The 24,628-nt window shown below is 43.3% G+C and overlaps 1 protein-coding gene across 3 annotated transcripts; it reads right to left on the bottom strand.

The window, feature by feature from the left end:
• Positions 1–18,899: 18,899 nt before the first annotated feature.
• Positions 18,900–23,089, bottom strand: LOC136497485 (probable alpha-amylase 2). 3 transcript variants are annotated; one of them, XM_066493302.1, is made up of 12 exons: positions 22,499–23,089; positions 22,339–22,384; positions 22,154–22,191; positions 21,645–21,771; positions 21,349–21,575; positions 21,100–21,245; positions 20,869–20,987; positions 20,339–20,427; positions 20,146–20,268; positions 20,011–20,046; positions 19,665–19,763; positions 18,900–19,460 (listed from the first exon to the last, which is right to left on the bottom strand). In XM_066493302.1, the coding sequence occupies exons 1-12, from the start codon at positions 22,508–22,510 to the stop codon at positions 19,269–19,271; spliced, it is 1,254 nt and encodes a 417-aa protein (XP_066349399.1). In that variant the 5' UTR covers positions 22,511–23,089; the 3' UTR covers positions 18,900–19,268. The 3 variants fall into 3 exon arrangements, with proteins under 3 accessions (XP_066349399.1, XP_066349400.1, XP_066349401.1); XM_066493303.1 differs by having other exon boundaries at positions 22,345–22,384; XM_066493304.1 differs by lacking the exon at positions 19,665–19,763.
• Positions 23,090–24,628: the final 1,539 nt, after the last annotated feature.

Genomic DNA, 24,628 nt, shown 5'->3' with positions numbered 1-24,628 from the left:
GGGATGGGTGTGGAGGCGTCAAGGGGCGGGAAGGAGCCCGGTACTAGTTGAATCTGATCCCACCATTTATTTAGGTTTCTTCTGCAGGACGTGCTAGATAAGACGAAGGGTTTTGATGTAAAAAAAATTCTACTGTAGAAGACTACCGAAAAAGAAGGTACTGGATAGCAAAAATGTCCTCCTTGCGAGGGAAGGAGGCAGCCTTTCAGTTTGGTATTTAAATCCTTTCTTCCCTACGAAGATTGCCAGGCTTGTGACTTTGGTGAGCAAAATATACTCCCTCCATCCACGAAAGAATGCAATTCTCGCTTTCCAAGAAGTCAAAAAGTTTGAGCTATGACAGGATATTTATATAAAAAAGTATTAACATTTTTATACAAAATAAGTACCATTAGATTAGTCATAGAATATATTTTTATAATAAAATTATTTGGCAACATAAATGCTAATACTATTTACTATAAATTTAGTCAAACTTGAGTGAATTTGACTGGCACGATTCCCATAATTACATTCTTTTGTGGACGGAGGGAGTACTTCGCCCTTGTTCGATAGAGATTCTGGATAGCTTCACAAAAGTTGTTTTTTGGTCTCTCCTGCTAAACAGAGGTAAACAAAACAGCTTCAGGCTTAAGCTCCCAAAGTCCCACTCTCAGGCCAAGGAGAGCTAGTGAAGCTGAAAATATCAGCTTTACCCAGCTTCCTTTGACACTGGTGGGGCTGAGCATGCCAATATTTGCCCTCAAATGAGGGCTCTCAGCGGTGGAGAGGCAGGAGGGGAGGGCAGCGTGCGGATGTCTGGTGGTGGTGGGTGTGGCGCGCGAGCGCCGACGGTGGTGGGTGGGGCGCGTGGGGCCAATTGTGTGCGGGGCGGGTGGTATGCGAGCAGCAGCGAAGATGGGTGGGGCGCGCGTGTAGAGGCGGCACATGGAAGGAGGCGTTGGAGAGAGGGAAGAGGAGAGCTGTTGTGGATGAACGGAAGCCTGAGGAGGGAAGAAGAAAAAGAAAAAATGAAAAAGGAGGGTATTATGGTCATTTTATGCTTTTTGTCCATCAGGAAAAGCTGTTTTGCTAAATGGTTCAAAAACATATTCAGCTTCGCTAGTAAAGCTACTTTTCGATCCAAAGTTCCAAAAAGCCGATTCACCGGTGAAGATGAACTATACCAAACAGGCCCTTCAAATTTATATATGGATCATATTTGACTGTTCACTGTTCTCACATCTCTACATGAGTGTGCTTATTTATAGCCAAAATGTAAATTCTTTCTTGGCTCATCTTTCAGAATTCCCTATAGACAGGAGTGCATAAACTAGAGGCGAACTATTCTTAGTAAAAAGAATGAGAAATCAATCTGACCGTGGTGGCATGTGCATGGTGGCATGTGGTGCCAATGCACCGAGTATGACTATGTGGCTTCGGTCCCCAAGACAAGTGGCCAGCTAATAGTTGCATGCCTTTAGGTTGAAGGCTCGAAGCGATTGCCATAACTGTAGGCTGCAGCCGCCACTGGACACAGCCGATCAGGTTGTTTGTCATTACTAGATAAATGTCCGCAGGTTGCAATGGAAAAAAATAATGTCCTAATAATATAAGTATAAACATGTGTTATATTGATACCAAATATCACATAGAGGTAGCTGAAATGTCAATATTGATGCAAGTACGCCACAATTTCAATGAACAAAACACTTTCAGTACCGATGCCCAAATATTAGGGCACCAAAGGTATGAACGTGTCAATACTTATGCAAGTAAGCCGCTATTTCAGTGAACAAAACACTTTCAGTATCGATGCTCAAGTATTAGGGCACCAAAGGTATGAATATGTCTATATACTCTGAGTAATTATAAGACTCCTTTGGCAAAAAAAGGACTAATCATAAGATTCTGCACAAAGGTATAAACTTTCAAAATATTATTAGTTATTATAGTTCATAGCATGTAATGTTACATCTAAAAGTTATCACAACTGTGACAGGTACAATGACAACCTTGAAGAAATTACAATACGAACCTAGGAAATAGGTTATACTAACAACTGTCCACCTCGTGAAATATCCTAAAAATGAAAATTGTCATCAACAAGTGAAATATTGTAAACCCTCTGTTCCAAAAATCAAGGAATCACATTGAAGTTTAACCAAAGATGAACATGCTACCAATATTGGATCAAACATTTATAGTCATATTATTCACTGTCTGATAAATCAATGAGTGTGCTGATGGCAAATGAAAAGTTGCTATATATTTCCTACCTTCTCACATTTCCTGCAACAGTAAGACGCAGAGTCTAGATGTCAGTGTTTCGTAAACCGACGAGTAAATTTTCGAGTGTCGTGCTGCCCTAGCAAGATGATAGTAGCACTCAAGACACAAGGAAATTATACTGGTTTAGGCCAGATCCCTATGTCTAGTCTCAGAGAGGGTAGCGAGTTCGTGTTTCTCGGTTCAAGTGCTTTGAGGACTTACAATGGGGTATGTAAGCTAAGAGATTCGAGGTAGGAGGAATCGGTAGATCGAAAGTCCGAATGAGGTCTCCGAGTTTTTCAAGGACTTAGAATGTCCTCCTTGCGAGGGAAGGAGGTCATCTTTAAGTTTGTGAACATATACTTCGCCCTTGTTTAATAGGGATTCTGGAGAGCTTCGCAAAGTTGTTTTCCAGCTTCTCCTACTAAACAGAGGCAAACAAAAGGAGATGAAGCTGGTTCGTTCAAACAGTGCCACCATGATTAGACAGACTGCAGTTCCTTAGAAAATTAATAATCAAGACTGATTTGCGCAATAGAATGAGCTATGAGTGGCTTAATGACTTGATTTTGTGGACATTGAGAAGGAGATTTTTACCTAACTTGATCCTGAGAAAATTAAGAGGACTTTCCAATCTATGAAAGATAGGAAGATGAGTTTACCACCTCCCTAAAGCAGCCTCGATGTTGTTAGTGTTTTAGGAAAGGTACGTCTAGATGTTATTTTTACATTCTTCAATGCTTTTATTATTAAAATGTTGTTTTCTAATTGACTTGTGACAGGTTCTATACTTCATTTGTCTATTGAAACATCTATTATTGATAATTCCATTATTAAAAGGCAACATCTTGATTCTTTGTTGGTTGTTCTATAATTTTTGCCTAAAACATGTAAGTAGTCGCTGGTAGCTAAAATTTTAGAGTATAAGTCCGCCCTAGGTTATTTCTCGAACTAGATTCAACACTAGTTCACTGTTGTCACAGTTCGACATGAGTGTGCTTATTTGTAGCCAAAATACAAATTCTTTCTTGGCTCATCTTTCATAATTACCTATAGACAACAAATAGAATGTCCGTTGGCCGCATGCTCTTTCTTTGGCTTCTCCATGTGCATGGCTGCTCCTGCCTTCATACACGATATGAGCTGTGGATGAGCAGCCGATTGACGGGCCGCGCGTGGTGCCAGTTCTTAGGATTGGGCAGTGCATAACTAGAGGTGAAACTATTCTCAGGCCAGTTTCAATACGAGTTTCATGGCTCTATTTCCAAGACTCATTTCATCCCCTGAAACTATTTTCACCTCCCTCTTCATTTAAATTATGCCACATCAGCTTATTTAATGCACATGAAACTCCCATTGAGACTGACCTTATTAAAAAGAATGAGAAATGAATCTGACCGAGGTGGCGTGCGGTCCCCAAGACAAGTGGCCAGCTAATTTTTGTGTAACACAAGCACAAATACTCCTTTGGGTTAGCGAGTGAGCGAGCTGCGGATTTTGGCCCTGCTCGCTCCTGGTTGCCACAACGACTTGCAGGCGACATTAAAAAAAACGTCAATCAGGCTTTGGAAGAGTCTCTAGTTCATTTGATCTTAGCATGCCCTTTCTCCCAATCCTGCTGAGCAACTCTTGGTCTCTCAATTCAGCAACCCTCAGATCCCTTTGGCACCCTGACTTCATTCAAGAATCAACTGTAGCTTCATTTCTTTACGGAGATCATTGTCACCATGAGCTGGTCAATATGGTCTGTTAGAAATGATGCCATCTTCAGATAAGTGCAGCATACAATTCAGCATTGCAAGGTCATCTTCAAACGTGAATTTGCTCAAGTTATTCTTAGAGCAAAGAACAGCTTAGCACCTTTGTTGACTCAATGGCTAGATGCATATGTGTAATTTTATTGATTTTCTTTGTAACGTTCTTTGTTTCTTGAACTCAGTTTGTAAGAACAGTCTTTAAATTTCAATAAAAGCATAGTAGGGGTGCACCCGCTCCTGTTTTCCTAAAATAAAAAAAGCAAAGCCGACTGTAAGTTGCAGCAGCCACTGGACACAGCCGATCAGGTTGTTTGTCATTATTAGTGTCATCATGACTCTATTAGGTTGGGTTGACCTAAAAACTAATCCAAATTAAATTTATGTATACAACATGGCAGACCAAAATTCAATAATCATTTATTTACATAAGTATAATGTGTATATATGAGTATGCATGTAAGAGCATGTATATACAAAACTTCATCACAATCTAAGTCCATCCATTTGTACACACCCATATTTCTAAGTTTCTTTCCATATACTACTACATTTTTAATTTTTAACTCTAAAGATTGTGTGGGGTTCTTGGCCAGAAACCACGGCCACGTCGCCTCCAAATCTCCTGGTCGTTCGATCTGCCGTTCAACGGTCCAGATTTTCTGAATCGGATCTCGCCGGAAGCGGCTTCTCATGATTCTCTTCGCCTTCTTCGGCTTTTACTCTGCTTCTCCCGCTTCTCGTCCGAATCTAGAGAAACAAATATATACTACGGCTCTAGCTTCTCCTTCCAGATTCTTCCCTCCTCTCTCTCTCTCTCTCTCTCTCTCTCCCCATCGGTCTCTCCCTCTCCGTCCCGACGCGAACAGGGCAACGGGCGCGACCGGCCGGGCGCGGTGGCGGTGGTCGCCCTCCTCCTCCCTCCCTCCCTCCCTCACCTGCCTCTCACCTCCGTTTCTTCATCCCCTTCCTCTCTCTCTCTCTCTCTCTATCTATCTATCTCTGTCCCCTTCCCTCCTGATGCCACGGTGGGTGCCAGGCGACGGCGCCCCTGCGGGCGGTCCACCGGCGCGGCAGGGGCTCGGTGGCCCCCTCCCTCTCCCCCATCCTCCATGCGGGCTCTCAATGCCTCCTCCCGCTGGGGAGCTTGTGCTCCTTTGCTCGATGAAACCCTAGGTGCCTGTGCAGCAGCGGCAACGGCGAAGCTCGGCGACTGGATTTGACAGTGACTCACCCTCTTCTCCTACTCCTTCGTCCCATGGCTCCTCCCCCAGATCCTCTCTCCCTCGCGTTTTTTGGGAGTGGCAGATCCTCACAATAATTTCTATGGCAGTTGAGAACTGTAGATTCTAAAGTTTTTGCTCATTTTATTCCCTTTAATATTGTATTTTCTATTGCTTGAATTAATTACAGGTACAATCTTGATATATTAGCATTGTTTTCTCATCTCCTCGGAGTGGATTGTGTCCATTCGTTGAAAGAGCAGCAAGGTCAGTGCCTTTTTAATGCCATTTTTTCCCTTGTGTGATTTACGAAAGTGATTGGTTAATGCATATGTCCATGTGCTCCTTCTAGGAGATTCCTCTTTAACTCAAACCAATGAGTTTCCAGAAAGAATGATGCTCTATTTTTAATGTCATGCCAGTTTTATCTCTATCTACACTGATGGACTCCATTTTTAGCATGGGCATCGAGCGGTGACAGCTTTGGGTTGCCGTGTTGTCGGCTGGCCTGGAGCTGCTTGCCTGCCATGTACTCGAGCGTAGAGCAATTACAGCCATGTCATGCATACACCTTGCCACTCTCTTGTTTTTAAGTGCACAGATCATGTGCAGAGCTGGTAAACTTCATTGTACGGTGATGATTGATTGTTTCATTCTTCATGTTATCTACTGAGGTCTTAGGACTGTGTGGTGATGAACTTTTTTTTTACTAAGACAATGGAATTGTGCAGTGATGATTAATTATTTCATCCTTCCATGATTACTGCTGCCTGCATTACTTTTGTGATGACAATATCATTATATCTTCCCAATTCTCTTTTGCATGTGTTCTTTTGTTTTCGTTAGTTCATATTGCCACTGAGCATAGGTCCATTGTCAATGATGACTTTACTTCATATATACTTCCTAGATTGTTGTGTTACTGAGCACACCCCATTGCCGATGATGTATTTATTCCTATCTCTCTCTCCATTTCCTTGTTGCTTAGTATATATTATGCCTTTTCTCCAAAATTCCCTTTAATTCTGCTTAAATTTGTTCGATCCATTTTTTTTTTGCCTTTTGCTATCTGCTACAAATGCATAAAAAAATAGTTTACTATGCTCCAGCTTAAGCGCCATGTCCTTATGCAGTTTATTATTTTGCTTTCCCCTTCCTGCTCTCAGGTTCAGTGCAGATGGTTGAACCTGATGTCTATAATGTTTGCCTTTCTGATTTTATTATTGGAACATGATCTTTCTCTTGTGCTCACGCTCGTGCTATTCTAAGTTTCCATGCTTTCCTACATATATTTTTTGTTTTAATTTCCCTCTTTTTTGTCACAAATTTTCTCCTCTGCATGATGCTGTGTGAGGTATGAACTTGGTAAACAGAGCGAGGTTCCTCTCTAGAGATTGGTATCCATAATCAACTCAGATGAAGGTAGGCAACTTGCTACCTACCACTCTATGTCCATATTTAAAGTGCCTCCATGATTTATCTAGGTAAATGATATGTAGTTTATTTTTTATAGAACTGCATATGGATTTTCATTGTCCTATCTATATGACACCATATCTACGGTGCAGGAGCAGGTGGTGCCTCTGTTGCTTCTGCTCATCCCCATATTTCTGCTGCTTATGCTCATCCCCACGTTTCTCCTGCTTGTGCTCTTCTTTTATGCAGGCTACAGCGACGATGACGGTCCAGAGGGAGCTCTTACAAGCCTACGCCCAACGAGACAAGATGAAGGGGATTTTGCAGAGGCACTGACATCGATCAATACATGTTGAGGAAACATCCCACTCAATTCATACAAGCACATCTAGGGTTGGGGTTGGGTCCATTACATGTGCAAGTAAGTTTCTTTCTTCTCTTAGTGCTTCCCAGAGTTCATGCTTTGTTCATTTTCAATAGAGCTTGATACCGTTTATGATACTGTGCCCTGAACCATAATTATGTATAGAAACTGATTCCACGGAGTAATCGAAATTGAACTTCTGCCCAATTCTCTCCCCTCATTAAAATAATAATAGAATTCCATGGAGTATGAATGTTGATGCACTGTGACATCATTTTTTTTGGTGGGGTGTTGTAACGAGGATATCTGCTTGTGGATGTAGTTTGTTGTTAAGCATGAACTAACAGGAGGAGGTGGAGGTTAGCAATTTGCCAATTTGATGCATCCAAGATGTGAATGAATTGACTAAAATGCTTATACTGAATGTGGACTCTGCGTTTCTGCTTTCAATGTTGGATAAATCAGCAGTATAGACCTTTAGAATTGGTATTTGTATGAAATGACACTTTACATATTGCGATGTCAAAACCACACAATTTTAGTTCTGGAGAAGGGCAACCTTTTGAAGCTAGCAGTTTATCCATAATACTCTAATGAACCTCAACAATATCTTTTTCTTTTTGAAGCTAGCAATTTATCCATGATACTGACTCCTACAATTCTTCTCTGTTATATAAATGAAGTTTTTTTTGTTTTGTTTTCTGTGTTTTTCCCGCTGTGTCCTTCAGAATATACACATATACATATATGTACAGAACCTATTAACTTTACTGACTTTGCGGATATTATCAGCTACATCACAAAGTACACATCTGTATCTTCTATAGTTCCAAAGGGCAAAGAAAGAGCAAGCATCCTAAGAGAGGTCTTCATCAGGGATATCAGGTATATGTACACGATCGCAAATCCATCTTTACGTTTGGCCGTTACAGCTGCACATTTTTCCTTATATTATTCTGCAATACCCTCGGTACTTTAAATAGATCACCATAGTCCTTGCATTTTTCCTTATATTATTCTATATATACATAAGCTCACCTTGTTATCCAATGCTGAAAGCTCTAGTTTGGTTTTGGTGAATTGATGAAACCCTAAGTGCTAACCTAGTTTATCAAGTGATCATGACATAGGTAGCACACTTCAAGTAGAAGAAGCTAATGAAGATCATAGCATGACAATGGTGATAGCATGGAGATGATCAAGGGCTTAAACTTGAAGAGAAGAAAGAGAAAAACAAAAAGCTCAAGGCAAAGGTATAAACCATAGGAGCTATTTTGTTTTGGTGATCAAGACACTTAGAGAGTGTGATCACATTTAGGTTTGATAGCCGTACTATTAAGAGGGGTGAAACTCGTATCGGAATGCGGTTATCAAAGTGCCACTAGATGCTCTAACTTATTGCATATGCATTTAGGATCTAGTGGAGTGCTAACACCCTTGATAACATTTGTGAAAATATGCTAACACATGTGCACAAGGTGCTTGCAGGGTTGAGATGGGTTTGGGTCGGCGCTTTTGGAAAAATGAAATGTCTATTTTCTATTGCGCCGGATGCAAAATTCTTGGTGATTGGCTCATTGGAGCAAGGGTGAAGAAGTTAGAAGTGAAAACGAGTTGGTCGCAAAGATGCCAGCGTCGGTCAACTGACCGGACGCTAGATCTGAATGCACCGGACGCTGGCAGGCTGCGTCCGGTCGCGCTGACATACGGTGACACAGTAGCTGGAATGTGACCGGACGCTGGCTGCGTCCGATCGCATTCGACCGGACGCGTCCGGTCATGCTCGGGAGCTTACTGGAAACGACCGGACGCTGGGCCTTCAGCGTCCGGTCAGTTTTGATCGGAGCGTCCGGTCAGCTTCGTAGCCGTTGGAATCTGACGAACTGTGTTTGAAGCTGGTGGCGCGTGGCGTCCATCGAGCGACCGGACGCTGAGGGCCAGTGTCCGGTCAGTATGACCGGAGCGTCCGGTCAGAGCGCGTTTTGCCCAGTGAAGGGGTATAATGGCTCTATTTGACGGGGGCTCTATTTATAGCCCCATGGCCGGCTGTGGCTCACGATCTTTGGCCATTTTCATTGACATAGCAACCTTGTGAGCTAAGCCAAAGCCCTCCCACTCATCTACATCATTGATTCATCATCATAGTGAGATTGGGAGTGATCCAAGTGCATTGCTTGAGTGATTGCATCTAGAGGCACTTAGTGGTCGTGGTTCGCTGCGGATTTCGCTTGTTACTCTTGGTGGTTGCCGCCACCTAGACGGCTTGGAGCAGCAAGGATCGTCGAGCGGAGGTGGTGATTGTCTCCGGCTCCGATCGTGGTGATTGTGAGGGGTTCTTGACCTTTCCCCGGCGAAGCGCCAAAAGGTACTCTAGTGGATTGCTCGTGGCTTGTGTGATCCTCATCTTGTGTTGGTTGTGCGGCACCCTATTGAGGGTTTGGCGTGTGAAGCCAATTAGCGCGTGAACCTCCAAGTGAGTGAATCGCCACAACGAGGACTAGCTTGCCGGCAAGCAAGTGAACCTCGGTAAAAATCATTGTGTTCATCCTTTGATTCCGAGGTGATTGATCTCCATTGTTATTCATCTTTGTGATTGATTGGTACTTCATCTACACGGCGGTATAACTATCCTAATCACTCTCTTTACTTTACCGCAAACTAGTTGACAAGCTCTTTAGTGTAGCTAGTTGTGAGAGCTTGCTTGCTTGGTTGGTGTGGCTCTTTAGTTAGTCTTTGAGAGCACACTAACATAGGATAGTGTCTTTGCTATTGTGTGAATAGACACTATCTAAACTAGAATTGTGGTAGGTGGCTTGCATTTTAAGTAGGCTAGCGCAACACTCGCTTCGCCTCATAATTGTCTAACCACTTTGTTAAGTGTTGTTGTAGAAATTTTATTAGGCTATTCACCCCCCTCTAGCCATTAGGACCTTTCAAATGCTCAGACACCTGCACCACCATTTAGTCCTGACGAAACACCCCTCTAAGATGTTGCCGCTGGGTAAGTGACAATACCATGTCACAAATAATCGATCAAGCATAGCAGCATTACTATTTCGAAATTATTTGTTTCCAAATTTCATGCTTGTCCAATCTGAGCCAGCAGCAGCAACTGTTGTTCAGACACCTGCTCCACGAGTTGATCCTGATGAAACATTCCTAAAAGATCTCACCACTGGGTAAGCAACACTGCCATGTCATAATTAGTCAACCAAGTATGCCAACTTTATTATTTCACAAAACTATTTGTTTACATATTTAATATTAGTTTACCTTAATCCAGACCGTCGCCAGCATCGCTGCACGCACACTTGCAGGCAACTGTTGACTGACAGCGCTGATGCTTCCAAGGTGACTTCAGACACTTCTCCACGATTGTGATTCCTAGGAGTACACGCCTGACAGATTGTCGGCTTAGCATTGACATGTTCTTCTGCATCTTTCAGTCTGCTAAATTGCTTTGCATCCATTTGACAGCGACCGGTCGAGAACGACAATTTGGCGAATACCACCACTATGCAGTCTCCCGAAGACATTTTACCTGCATCGTCGCTGGGGCATAAAGCCAAGAGGTTGAATTGCCGACCTAACCATGCCTCATTCTTTATGCACACACCCACGGTTTATAACAATCATCTGTATGCAAATTACAGGGGTAAATCTACCACTTCGAAGCATCAGCTGAAGGATACTACTCACAGGGCTTCTTCACCTGAGAGCCCAAAATAGGTAAACATGACACAACTAATCGGCGATCAACTTAGTCTTATCATCAATCATCAATCTACATGCTTTGTATAAGTACTTTAGTTAATATTCTGGAATCTGTATCATCCCGCCTGCATTTGGTCTTGTCGTTTCCTCCATACCTATAAAACCCTATATGTTAAATAACCTTTCACTTAGATTTACACCGTTGATAAAACAACTAACATTACAAGTATTCATTGACTACAAAATTGAACTTTCTTTTGTTTCCATACAATTGATCTAAACACAGAAAATCTCTAATTTATTCAATATTTGCTTTGTCACAATAGGCCAGCATGATCAAGGAGGCCATACAACAACAACAACAAAGCCTTTAAGTCCCAAACAAGTTGGGGTAGGCTAGAGTTGGAACCTAGCAGAAGCAATCAATGTTCAGGTACGTGAATAGCTGTTTTTCAAGCACTCCTATCTAAGGCTAAGTCTTTGGGTATATTCCATCCTTTCAAGTCTCCTTTTATTGCCTCTACCCAAATCAACTTCGGTCTTTCTCTGTCTCTCTTCACGTTACTATCCTGACTTAGGATTCCACTACGCACCGGTGTCTCTGGAGGTCTCCGCTGGACATGTCCAAACCATCTCAACCAGTGTTGGACAACCTTTTCTTCAATTGATGCTACCCCTAATCTATCACGTATATCATCGTTTCGAACTTGATCCCTTCTTGGATGATCGCAAATCCAACGCAACATATGTATTTCCGCGACACTTATCTGTTGAACATGTCATCTTTTCATAGGCCAACATTCTGCACCATACAACATAGCAGGTTTAATCACCGTCCTATAAAACTTGTCTTTTCAAGGAGGCCATCCCACCACCATTTTGAGACGTGCACAAACATATTCTGCTGCTGTGGCATGAATTCTATCTCCTGGCCATGTCGAACCTTTTGAACCCTTTAATATGGCCATGTCCCAACAAGGTCATTCTGTACAAAGATGCAGCAGACGTATCCCCTGGCCTGTTGATTGAGTAGTTGCCAGGCCACTTTACATAGAAGTATTGTCAGTGGGTTTGAGCTATCTAGACCTGTTATAGGTTTACATCTGACGTTGTTCAAATGCTAAACACTAAAATTGTTTCCTAGGCACGGCTGCCTTATTAAACTCCTCAGTGTTATAGACAACACGGCAGAAACCTTTTGTTGTGTAAAGATGGCTCCAAAGTAATCTGGGCCTCTTGATTGTAAAATGTCCTATCCACTGTACCTAGAACCAGCATTAGTTAGCTATGACTATCTATAACTGCTATATCCTACTTTGTTTGCTTGTTAGCCTAATGTGACGTGTTCAGCCGCGTAGGCTACCCTGACCGTACCACGTTTCAAGCAATCGAAGATTGGTTCGGATTGACCCATGAAACTTTGATATATGTATACGGGAAAAAGTCTACATAGCCCCTAACTACTTAGGGGGAATTACTTCACCTCTAAACTATAAAACCGGATTTTCTACCTCTAAACTTTCTAAAATCGGTCAAATAACTCCCAAGCGGTTTTGGGCGGTGGTTTTTGTTAAAGTGACGATGGTTTTGTCTTTTTATTTATTTATTTATTTTCACTGAATCTTTAAAAAATTATAGTAAATCACAGAAAAATCATGAAATAGAAAATTCAATTTTGTTGGACTCTACATGAGTATATCTACACAGTGAACATATAATATGGTATTATTTAGTACAAAGTTTTTGTTGTAGTTTTAGATCTATGCTTTTCTGTAATTAAATAAAATAATTCGTAGCTACAGTTTTTATGGTCCAATTGTAGTGAAATTTTTATGGTGGGCTAATTATTGTATGCTTGAATTATATTAAAAAAATTTCATACTCATTGAATCGTGTATAACTTAGTTATAGATAAAGCATAGATTTAACAAGCATAAACCTAAATAAATCTATAACTAGTGTGTATACAACGTGAATGTGGTTGCACAAACATCACATGTGTCAGTTGCCCTTAAGGAAAAAATTTCAATGGTCCGCTAATGTTGTTACTACTACTTTGCAGATGTAGATCAACCAGACTCCTACTTGCCTGCGATGAAACATACAACACGTCTATTACTTACTATTATCACTTTGACTCACTGAACTTATTACAATGATGCAGAACAACCTTTGCGTCTACTCGCCAAAGATGAAGTTAGGCAACATGTTTGCATCTCAATGTGCAGAACACAGTGTTGTTTTGCGTGTGTGCATGTTGGTTACGCAGATCGGCACCGCCGATACAACACTACCTGGGCTCGGATGGATGATGAAGAACCTTTGACCCCCAAAACCATTTCATGATTGGTGCTTAACATGAAAATAGGTGCATGAAAATAAATGTTTTAACAAAAGCGGGAGGAGAGAACCTTAACCAGTATGCTTGCGATGACTACTATGAGGTAATGTTATTTTACCCTTAAGGGCACATGCCCCCTTGTGGAAGTGGCTGTGGCAGAACCGACCAATTATACAAAATTAAGTAAGAAAATCATCCACCAGAGCAGACGATTGAACAAACTTAAGCCCGTATAACCCGGTAGTCCGTGAAATCACGAAGGATTTCAAACCAACTCGTGTCCCAGCCATGATCGTAATAAGTTTAGCGGTCACCATCACAAATTACATAAAAGTTCGCATCACAGATACATCAGAGTTTAAACATAGTTATTACAAACCAGTTCGAATAAAAGTAGCGGAAGTCATTTGTTCAAACCACATACACTCATACGGAGTTTAAATATAGTGCCAGCGAATGATCATCTCCAGCAAAAGCATCAGATGAGACGTAAGGAATGACCATGTCCATGGTCCTAAGCATCACCCATCGCAGGATAAAGGCAGTTGATACAGCAGCCGTAATACATCTGCCCATCTGCAACAAGTGGGAATAAAACCCTGAGTACGAGAAGGTACTTAGCTAGACTTACCCGACATAACCGAAAATAATTGACACCAAGGATTATGAAGGGCTTTATAGTAGGGTAGCTGACTCATTTGCAAAAAGAAGCATTTTTAACATTTCAAGAACCTTTCTAAAAGCATTATTGCCAAGTTAATTATTATTAACCTGTCAACTAGATTTACACATATACTAGAGTAAACATGTGATTAAGCAGATAATGATAACCAATGATCATTAAACAACTTCCATACTGTCATATTCATTATAACTGTCCAAGTGTTCCATAACATTTACTACGATGAAGTAACTCAAGTCAAGTGCTCACTATCCAGGAGCGATGGCGATTCGAATCGATTCCTAACCAGCTGGTGATTTGTTCCTTACACAAACCTCACTCACCCGCTAAAGTGAGATATTGATCACCGAGTCAACCTTCCAGGAATCTCGAGTTTGCCAAGAACCACATGTACCCGGGGGCCGACCGACTGCACTTTGGTCTTATCATCCCGCCCCCGTGTCCTACCACACCTGCTCCGGCACAGTGCGTTGCGGGCAATCTACTCGGCCCGAAAAATCTCCCAGCTTCACGGTCGGAAGGTACTTTATCCGGCCAGCTAAATGTAAGGCATACGTTCAACATGACTCGAGACCCAACAACGGTCGGTCCTTAATTGACACAGACGGAAACACTACAGCCTAAAACTCTGCAAGTCTCCGTCCGGTCTCAACTTCATTTAACACTTAGTTATACCATGACTTCATAGTCATCCAAGCAGATCCAGGTAACCGCCTATAGCTCGCAGGTGACAGGAAATCACCTGACTTCTACCGGTCTAAGCCAGCTAAGCATTGACTCGACTGCGGATACCAGGGTAACAAGGATATAGTATAACAAAGGTAAGCAAGGTATAATGCAGCAACGGTTGCAAACAACTCCTGAACGTAATGCATCAATTAAAGTAAAGCATTTAATTAAATAATTGCAAACCGGGAGAAAAATGCTCCGGGGCTTGCCTCTCTCGAAGGAGCTCGGGCGGTGATCGGGGCACTCCGGAAGTTCCTCAACGTCCTCCTCGTCGGCTTCTGGCACTTCCTGCTGCTGCACCTCGAGCTGCTCCTCGGGCTCCTCGGGTATGACGACTGGGTTCTCGGTTTGCGATCCTGTATGATGCAATGCGCGTAAGTAATTATACAAATGGTGCATCGAAGGAGATGAATGCAATGGATATGTTTAAATGCAAGGTAGTCAACATCATCCAAGAAATTATACTACAAGCACATGTCATCTACTGCATTCTCTTCTACTACTAATATGTTAAGTCAACATATTTTATGGAATGCCTCAAAGATACACCAAAGATATTATTATTAACTAATCTTGTATTAAAGATGATTATTTTTATTTCCTTTTAAATTAGGGCTACAACAGAAATCTATATTTCTGGTGCTTATAAAAATCTGAGAAAATTACAGTAGCATGGTACTATTCTAATTAGACTACCATCAATTTTTCATGGTGTTTGAATGAGTGAATTAGCCTACACAAAAATCACAAACTATGACATGATTTTGTACATAAAAATACTTTGAACTGTGAAAAGTGTCAAACAACAGAATTAATATTTTTCCTAGGTTCTTCATAGCATACAATGACTGTACAAAAATTATCACATGCATGTTTTATACAAAATTTGTTCTCTAGCAAAAATAACAAAACTCAGCCATTAAAAGTACTTGAACTACACCTCAAAATTTTCCCACAGCACATGCATGAAACATATTTTTCCTAGGAAGTACATGACATAATAAGATTAACAAACTTGGAATCATATTTTTCTGAAGAATATAGATTTTTCTACACATTTTTCAAGTTATCAGCAATATCCATGATTAAATAAAACCCTACATAAGAGTATTTCAAAAATGACATGCACAATTTTTTCCCAGTAGATCTGATGATAAGGAACCTAGAAAAGTTTGTTTCAACAAATTTGGAGTAAGTTTGATCACCCAAACATTTTTCAAACCATTTTAGATTTCAAATAATAAAGAATAAAGGGAAATCAAATCACTTAAACGTTACTGGGCCAGCCCGTGGAAACGAACTGGCCCACGGCCACAACCGGCCTGCGCGGCCCGAGCGCGAGGGAGGGGGAGACGGCCCAACAGGGCGTCAGCCCACGGCCTGGCTCGGCCTAGCCGGCTGAGGCAGAGTGCCCCGCCGGCGCGCGCGCTGGCGCGGCGGCGCGGCTCGGCCAGCAGCCGGCGGCCATCTCCGGCCACGGCAGCGCAAGCAAGCGAGCACAGGAGGTTCGCGAGGCATTGGCGAATGCGAGCAGGCAGCTAAGCAGGGTGGAGAAGGGGAGGAAGGGGGAGTCCCACGGCGGCCGAGCACGGCGGCGCCATGGCCGTCGGTGGCGAGGCGTGGGGAAGCTCACCCTGGGCTCGGAAGGCGGCGCAAGCGCGAGCGTGAGTCGAGGGAAGGCGAGGCGGAGTTGTGGGCACGAGCAATCAGGGAATGGCGCGGTGGTGCGGGAGCTCGACGCCGGCGGAGCTGCGGGCGCGGCGAGCGGCAGAGCTCGAGCTCTCGGCTCTAGAGGGGAGGAGAGGAAACGCGGGCGGGAGTGAGCGAGCGCGCGGGCACCAGCAGGTGAAGGCGGGCACGTGGGCGCGGTGTCAGGCCGCGGCTGCCGCGCGGCGGGCGACGCCGACGCGTGGTCACCACGCGGCGGAATTTCTCTGCCGCGGTCGCGGCGTGGCGCAGCGACGGGCGCGCGAGTGCGGGCGAGCGGGAGGCGCGGCGTGGGCCTGGGCCGGCGAAGCGGCTGCGGGAGCAAGGCGCGGCGCGAAGGCAGGCCGGGCCGCCGGTGCGGCTGGACCGAAAACGAGGCGCAAGGCCCACGAAGGTAAAAACAAGATTTTTCAAATTAATTTGAATTCCTTTTTCATTCAAACGAATTTTTGGACTAAATCAAAGCAGTTTCAAACTTTGGGCCAAAAATAAAAGTTGCTCAAAATTTTATCCTCTACAACTTTGATTTTAATACCAACGTCCAATTCATTATAGATTTTGAATTATAAAATTAAAGTAAATTTTGACTTGAACCCTAATGTTTGGAGAATTATTTTTAAAGCAAAATTTGACAATAATTCAAATACAAACCTTGCTCCAAAAATTGTGATAAACAATTCTAGATGATTTACAATCATAACCAAACAAGTTCTACTAACCTAGCAAACAAAATCAGGGCAAAACAATTCTAACAAAGGCATGCAACATTCAGGTTTCACAACATGTTTCAGATGTTTCGAAGTAGTGTTTCACTTGTTATTCACATGATTAAGCATGTATGATTTGGATGCTTGATGATGCATGATATGCGTGATTTGCAGTGCCTAAATGTAGGCATAACACCGGGGTGTTACAGTGGCTGCACACACACATCCACGATCTGCATGCCATATGGGAAATATATGATCGGGAAGACATTTGGCGTCCCACAGGGTGGTGGTGGTGTGGGCAGAAGGCCTCTTGGACATCGTACTGAAACGGTCTCAACGATGTCTCAAGTTGTACGAACAAGCAAGCTCAACTAGTGATTCTGCCTGCGCCCTCCTCGAGCCACCACCAACTCGATGTAGTTACAATAGATTAGGCATTAACTATAATAATTTTAATGGCTTATTCATGGCTCGAAGCTAGCTAAGGTTTTTTCACCTCACTAAGGTTTTTCACCATGGGATCAGTGGCGATAGGGGGGCAAACCCCCTGCTAGTTCCGTCCCTGCATGAAGAAAAAAACAACATACTTACCATAGTGAGATAGTGAGGTAGATGACGGCTAGTGGGCAATGCACCTGCCGATGCTTAATGCAAGTCCCACTGCAGAAGGATTGCAAACACACAATACTTTGCCCTCCACCCAGACAAGTCAGAGTCGAGGTGCTGAATGGGTTTTTGCCTTTGTGACATGGAGTAAGATTAGCCGAGCAACAACTCGCTTGTGAGTAGAGGAAAAGCAATTGACAGGAGGGCAAGCGGCTGGGCACGGGGTTTATACGATCATCATGATCAAGTTGGTTCAACACTTCAGCTAAAAGTCAGTGGTGACACTATGTCAAAAGTTTGATTTGTTGACGGGAAGAGGACGTGGCAGGAGGATGAAGGCGGTGGTCGACACGAATTTGTGGAATTAGTGTGCAACCTAGAGGAGGGATCGGGACACGTACCCTTGACGGTCCAAGTCGTGATGACTCCAGACCCATGATCTCGGGGAGAAGTTGCAACGCGGTGCCCGTTGGGCCTGTCGGCGGTGATTCTGGCTGGTGGGCGCACTGCCGCCGACGTCGGGGACGGGATGATGCTAGGCTGGTGCGATGAAGCGTCAAACACAGTGCGGTCCCAATGCTTCAAGATCTTTTGGACCTCCAGCCGAAGATCGTCGACGATCGCCTCCACTCCCGGGTGCCAGGTACCGAGATAGGTGGCGGTAGCCTCCAAGGCAGGCGGTGACACGGTCGTTGCATTCGACATCGGCATGAGCGACGAGCAGAGACTCCAAGGAGCCGAGGCGCCTGTCAACGGCGGCATCGTGGGATGCGCAGTCGAGGTCTACGAAGCGGCGCTCCCACTTGTCGTCGTGTTCATCAAAGCGGTGCGTGAATTCGTCAAGGACGAGCTTCACGTTGGGATCCATGACTTCGCGACGGCGTTGGAGTCTAGTGAAGTGCTTGTGGGGAGGGGTAGGATCCAGGTCCGTAAATCGGGTGGGGAGGGCTTGGAAGAGGGGAAGTAAGGGGACCTGTCAGAGGACAAGATTTGAGTAGTTGGAGATAGCGTTTACAAATTTCATACCCCTCTCAGTCACGCTATCTGCCACGCAGGGCCACACACGAGTGTTGGGCTTGACAGATCTCTTGGGCCGGGCTGGAATCACGGCCTTGCTGTAGTCGCTACTTCCAGCTGCTCCGTCTTCACTGTTGTCAGTTGTCACTGCTTCCAGCGTCTTCACTGTCTTGGGGAGGAGCAGGGCCTTGGAGGGGTCCGCTAACAGGTACCTTTGGGTTTTTTCTTCTCTACGGATATTGGTAGGTTTGTGAATATTATCAAGTTGCACTTGCACAAGAAGATTACTGTAGTTTATACAGACTGAATTTGACTATAGTCATAGGGTCACACAGCTCGTTAGGACTCAGGATTATGCTTATGTATAGCGTGTAAACAAGCAGGCATTTGTAAAGTAGAAACTCCAAAGGCCTGTATTTTTTTATAAAACAATTTAAATTTCTAGTTCCAGGATAAAATAATCCACATAGACATCACATACCCTACACATATTTCTTTTGCAGGTAATCCCTAGTTGCTGCAATTAGCAGAATGTATATCTCATCTCGGGGCCAGCCGTACTATTTCAATTTTTTTATTTCTAATTAACATCACATTTACCCTCTACCGTGACACACACCACACTCCTGTTGTACAGGTAACCTCGAAATGCGTCATTTTTGGCACGTTTAAACGTGCTGTTCTTCAGTTAACATGCTAATTACTCCTGTTCCTGAGAGCAGAGATAAAAGCTGTATCGGAGCCACTTATATGCTTCACTTGTGCCATACAGCATATCTGTCGCCAGAGACTGCCAGCCTCCACTCTGGATCGCCTGGGCACCACGAGCCGTCCCCGATCTTCATGCACAACTTATCGTCGATGATTGCTGAGTACAGATCTGATCTAACCTCCAGAATTTTGATTGATGAACGGCTATGTATGTCTTGGCATTTTCTGATTTGCATCTGGGTAAATAGCATTCAAAACTTAAGAAACGCAGCATCATCATATTTGGAGACTATTATTAGCTGTGTAGTTTCCCTCCTTTCTTTAATTTTACTCTTTTCCTCTTTTAATGAATTATACCAGGGCTCCTACTGTATTTTCACAAACAAAAAAAAGGCAGCTCAGGAAAGGATGAATCGAGCACAGAGGTACAATCTGCATACCAGTTTAGCAATTTCGTCATGGAGAGGCACTCCCTGGTCATAGAAGTGATCATAGAACACCGTGGGGATGCCAGGGTGGGTGAGTAGATAAGCATATCCCTAAAGATTTTACATGTGTCAGACCAACAATTGGACTTCTAGAAAAAACAACAGCAAGCTAGTCTAAAAACAAATGATTTCTATTAAGTGTTATAAGGTGCTACAGTCGTTACAAAGAAATTAAGTTTTCTAAGATTATAACAGCAATATTTCTGTAAAATAATTAAACAGTACATATTATAGGATTCTGATGAAACTAAGGCTGTGAAAAATTATTTTGAACTACAAAGTCGATAAAGTATAGTACCTCCATAATATGATCTGATGGAAACGGCCAATGACCCTGAAATTGTGATTCTGTTAGCAAATCTAAATGGTGAACATTCCAGTTCATTAACACAGCTACGTGGTCTCACAAAGGGTGAGAATTTGACTATTATACCTGAGTGGACCCAGTGTCATGATTTTCAATAAATGTAACTGATCTTGAAGGCCACCATCCCATCACACCAGGTGGTTTTCCTTCTGGGTCTCGCAAACGCCACAACTCTCCTTTGACAGCTTCCTGATTTAAACATTAACTGCTCAAAAAGACCACTTAAGACAAATATTTAGTACAGTAATTCATTACTGACCTGAAGAATACCCTTTGTCGTGAAATCAAATGCTGCACAAAGTCCTCCAGTGTTATCTATCCAATTAATAATTTTCTGCCTATGGCTATCTGCCAGACAAAAAGGAAAAAAAAACAATAGGTTTAGTACCACAAGCATGAATTATCAAAATAAGGCTAGACAGTATGCTTCATATTTAAGGATGTATATTGACACTTCAGTCAGTGTCATCCATAAGCATATAAGAAAGAAATCATATAAACTGCCTTAAATTTGGAACTGTAAATTAGCCCTGACATGTCGGACAACTTACATAGTTTCTAAATAGACTCAGAGCAGAGCAGTTTGAAGAGGCAACTATGGCAATGGATAGTAAATAAAAAGTTGACATAACTAAAATAGAAGCAAAGTTTTCGATAGTGGAAATAATTAAAATTTAACCCAGTCCCGATTCATGCTTGGCAGTCAGGGGACTTAACTGAGAGTGCTTATGACAAAAATCATGGCACCAGCTCAAGTAGTCAGTATGAATGCTACTATAAATCTCTTACCTTGATTATAGTTCAGTCGGTAGTCAGGGGGGCTATATTCACAGCTATCCCAGTATTCCCCAACTGCAAAAAGAGGTTTTGATTCCTCAATGTATTCTTTCACGAACTTGGCTGCGTAACTGCACTAAAGAAAAGGTTGACAAATCAGCAAGTTAGCACTGAAAGATATTAGGTTGGCAACTAATTTCTTTCTTTCATAGTGGATACTAATCAAGCCAATTAACTATTTACCCTTTCGTGAAATCAAAGCGAAAATCTTGAAAACCAATAGAATTTCGAAGCCAGATCAACCATTCGATAATATCTTTGCGTACAAATGGTTGTGTATGATCTATGTTGGGAACCCCATCAAAGTTATCCCCAGTGCTCTTGTTTCCCTGATAGTGAAGTTGTATTGAAGTTATGAGTGGCTCAAGAGTAGAAAATATACATCAAGATACGGTGCCCAAGTAAAAGGTTAAAACAAGACAATCTAAATACCTTCCCACCAGAACAAGATGTAACAGCATGTTCATCCCATGATATTGGGATGCCATCATAACGATTATACATGCCATTGGATCCTTGAGTAGTCCCAATTCGATGGTTGATAACAACATCTGCCATAGCCCTTACATTGTGTTCGCTCATTTTATGAAGCAACAATTTTAGCTCATGGAGGGAACCATAGCATGAGTCAAGGCAGTACAGGTTCTGTGGTAGATAGCCTGTGAAAGAACACATCAGACTTCTGTAACTAATAAGCTTCGTGTAAGAGAGGATGTTGCTTCGCTTACCTTCTCGAGATAATGACTGTGTTGGTGGAGGAAGCCACACTGACGTAAACCCAGATTCTGCAAGATCAGTAACTTTCTCCTCCAAATTACTCCACCAGTTATGCTTATTGGATTCCCAGTTAAAAGCCTAACACATAACAATATCAGAAAAATACGCAAGGGAAATTAAGCTTGTTCGTCCATCTACGTTTTAGCTGTTATTATTACAGAAAGCATAACCAGGTTGATGTAGCATGCAGGAAACACTTACACCTACATTGAACTAGAATCCTAGTAAGTGGCCCATATGAATGTAAACATAGATTATCGTGACACATAAACAAGAGCTCACAAATATTAGAACCATCTATCAAATGCTGACAAATTAGTATCACACTTTCTATATTAAAATGGGTCGTTTATGTGTGCTTAGGCAACTGAATATAGATCCATTCACATGAATAGAGCCCCGGTAGTATTTCTACTCATCACTTTCATCCTTAGCATGATAGCAGAGATAAGCTTCTCACCTGGAATAAGATTTCCCTTCCATTCTTGATGATCCCACCTGCGAAAAAGAAGTACAACACAATAACCACATTTCCATGAGAAACTTGATTAAAGAGCCGAAACAACGAATTAGATGGGGGCAGGAAGCTAGCACTTCACGCTTCAAGCACGTGAGAATGAATAGACAGGGAGAAGAAAAGTTCACATGTACCGTGGCGTGCTGCCTGTTCTTCGAATTTATCATCCGAAACCTGCAGAGATTCATGATTAACACATCGTCAGAACGAGCTGACTGGTCAGTGAGTCAAGAACAACGCCGTGACGACACACGATAAAACACGGCAGATGCTCGCGAACTCACTCACCATCTGGCCCATCCAAACTCAGACCGAAACTCAAGCAGCCAAGGGAAACGCGCAACCCACGCAGCGAAAGCCTTCAACGCGCCGCACTGCAGCGGGAGCCTTCAGCCAGCGCGCAGCTACCTATCTATGTAGCCGCGGCGGCCGGCATGGAGATGGCCGCGGGCGGGCACGCGGGGCGAGGCGCCGCGCAGCGTTACCGGGGTCCAGTGGGCGCGGGCGCCCGCAGCATCCGCAGCGACCGGTGGCGCCCAAGTGGGGAGAGGGGACCAAAGTTGTCGGCACCCCGCGCCCCCACGCCGATCGGATAGAGTTGACGGCGGACTCCTCTGCCTCGCCGGTCGCCGCGTGCAATGGGATGGTGGGCTGAGAACACCGGTCAACCGGCCACAATTTTGGCACCAGCTGCTTCGAATCTGCTCACGCTGCTACTGATCCGATGGGGTGAGGAAGGAATGGGAGGAAGGAGAAGTTAGCTTTGCTTGTCCCCTTGGACTTCCACTCCTCTTGCGCTTTTCCGATCGAGACTTGAGTGGAATCGCCGGCGAAGGATTTGGGGATTCGATTCGAGTTTTCTCGGAGACGTTTAGTCAAGGAAAAAAAATAAAGGGGATAATAAAAAGATAATTGGTTCGTGTAAAAAAAAAAGATAATTGGTTTTGGACCTCACGATGGCCCGGCTAGGTATGGGCCGCTGAATAAGGCACCTCACTTGCCCACAAGGCCTCTAACGCCAGGCCCATAATCCATACCCACTTTAGCACCCAAAACACATGCACAAGAAAAGTCCGAACCAATTTTAGCCCATACTTAGTGCACTTGGTCAATCGTCCAGTGAAGTGCTAGACAGGGACTGAGGCTGATGTGTGATTAGAACAACGCGTTTGGTTCCCAGCTTGACCTCGCCTCCCCCTCGCCTAGCTGCGCTCGCGCAGGAAACAAGGACCTTGCCCGCTCGGCCCAGCTGATCAGGCTCTCCCACGAGAGCAAGCTAAACCTTGCCGGCACAATTCCCGAGAATCTTGAGCGAGGAACCAAATGTGCACCTTTGCTCGCTATCCTCGCTCAGTAAGGAGCCACGGTGCCGGACAAAGAATCAAAACACGACCGTATATTTAGGGCGTGGTTGGTTCATGTATGAACCGAGCTTGGTTTTATATCCAAGCTGAGTGCATGTAACGCTGATATGTTTGGTTACTTGCACCTGGTTAGTCTAGTCGAGTTGAGACGGTGTTTGGTTGCTCACACTATAGCATGTTGCATGAGATAAAATTAAGCAAATAACCATAATCACGATATGTATTATATGCAATTATCTTTTATAGCTCTTAATTCATGTTATTATTCCTTGATATTGTTTGAAATACACTAATAATATCAATTGATATACGCTGATCATACACTAACAATGCCATTATCTCAATAATTGCTCGCATCTGGTGAGCATGGCTCTAGAGATAGGTCCAAAACCTCCGTATCTTGGGAGCTAGGCTAAGGGCACCTTTTTGCATAAGTGGAGCCAAGCTCGAAATGCCGTGCAGGCAACCAATCATCTGAAACATATGCATCTCGTGAGCCTGGCTGAAACATGATTTGCGAAGCTCTTGTGTGTGCGGCTTGGCCATTATTTGACCGGAGATCTACCAGCTCGTCTAATTGAAAGCTCAACCCACCTTTAAGTTTTCTAAAAATTTTGTTTGTAGATTATATTTTTATTTATGAAATACTTTTATTCCAAAACTATATACGATGGAAGTTTAGGGAGTGTTTGGATGTCTTGCCATGTTGCCTTACTTCGCCTGGCTTAGCAAAGCTAGCCTTGCCAATGCAGGCGAGCTGGATTGGCTCTCTCCAACGAGCGAGGTAAAACCTTGACAGCGCAGAAACGAGGTAGATTATAAAGAAACCAAACGGTCTGAAGTTTGCTCAACATGGGAAAGCGAGCAGACGAGGAATCCAAATGCGCCCTTACTCCCTTAGCTTGGCTAGCGGAACTTCCACCTAGGTACTCCCCCGTTCTAGATTATAATAGTATAGTACACTTTAGTTTTTTGCTTGTTTTTGCCAAAAATATTAAATTTTAATTAAATGAAACTAAAGATTTGAATCTGGTGAAGTAGAACATAAGAGTTA

Source organism: Miscanthus floridulus, chromosome 12 (assembly GCF_019320115.1).
Source record: "Miscanthus floridulus cultivar M001 chromosome 12, ASM1932011v1, whole genome shotgun sequence".
In the NCBI taxonomy this organism is placed as follows: Eukaryota; Viridiplantae; Streptophyta; class Magnoliopsida; order Poales; family Poaceae; genus Miscanthus; species Miscanthus floridulus.
The sequence above is the reverse complement of the archived record's forward strand: the minus strand, read 5'-3'. Positions and strand labels throughout refer to the sequence as shown.

Coding starts and splice junctions, on each gene's coding strand:
- LOC136497485 (XM_066493302.1), bottom strand. Junction 22,192..22,338: donor GGCAGCACGCCACGGTACAT/GTGAACTTTTCT, acceptor TCTTTTTCGCAG/GTGGGATCATCAAGAATGGA. Junction 21,772..22,153: donor GAAGGGAAATCTTATTCCAG/GTGAGAAGCTTA, acceptor GTTATGTGTTAG/GCTTTTAACTGGGAATCCAA.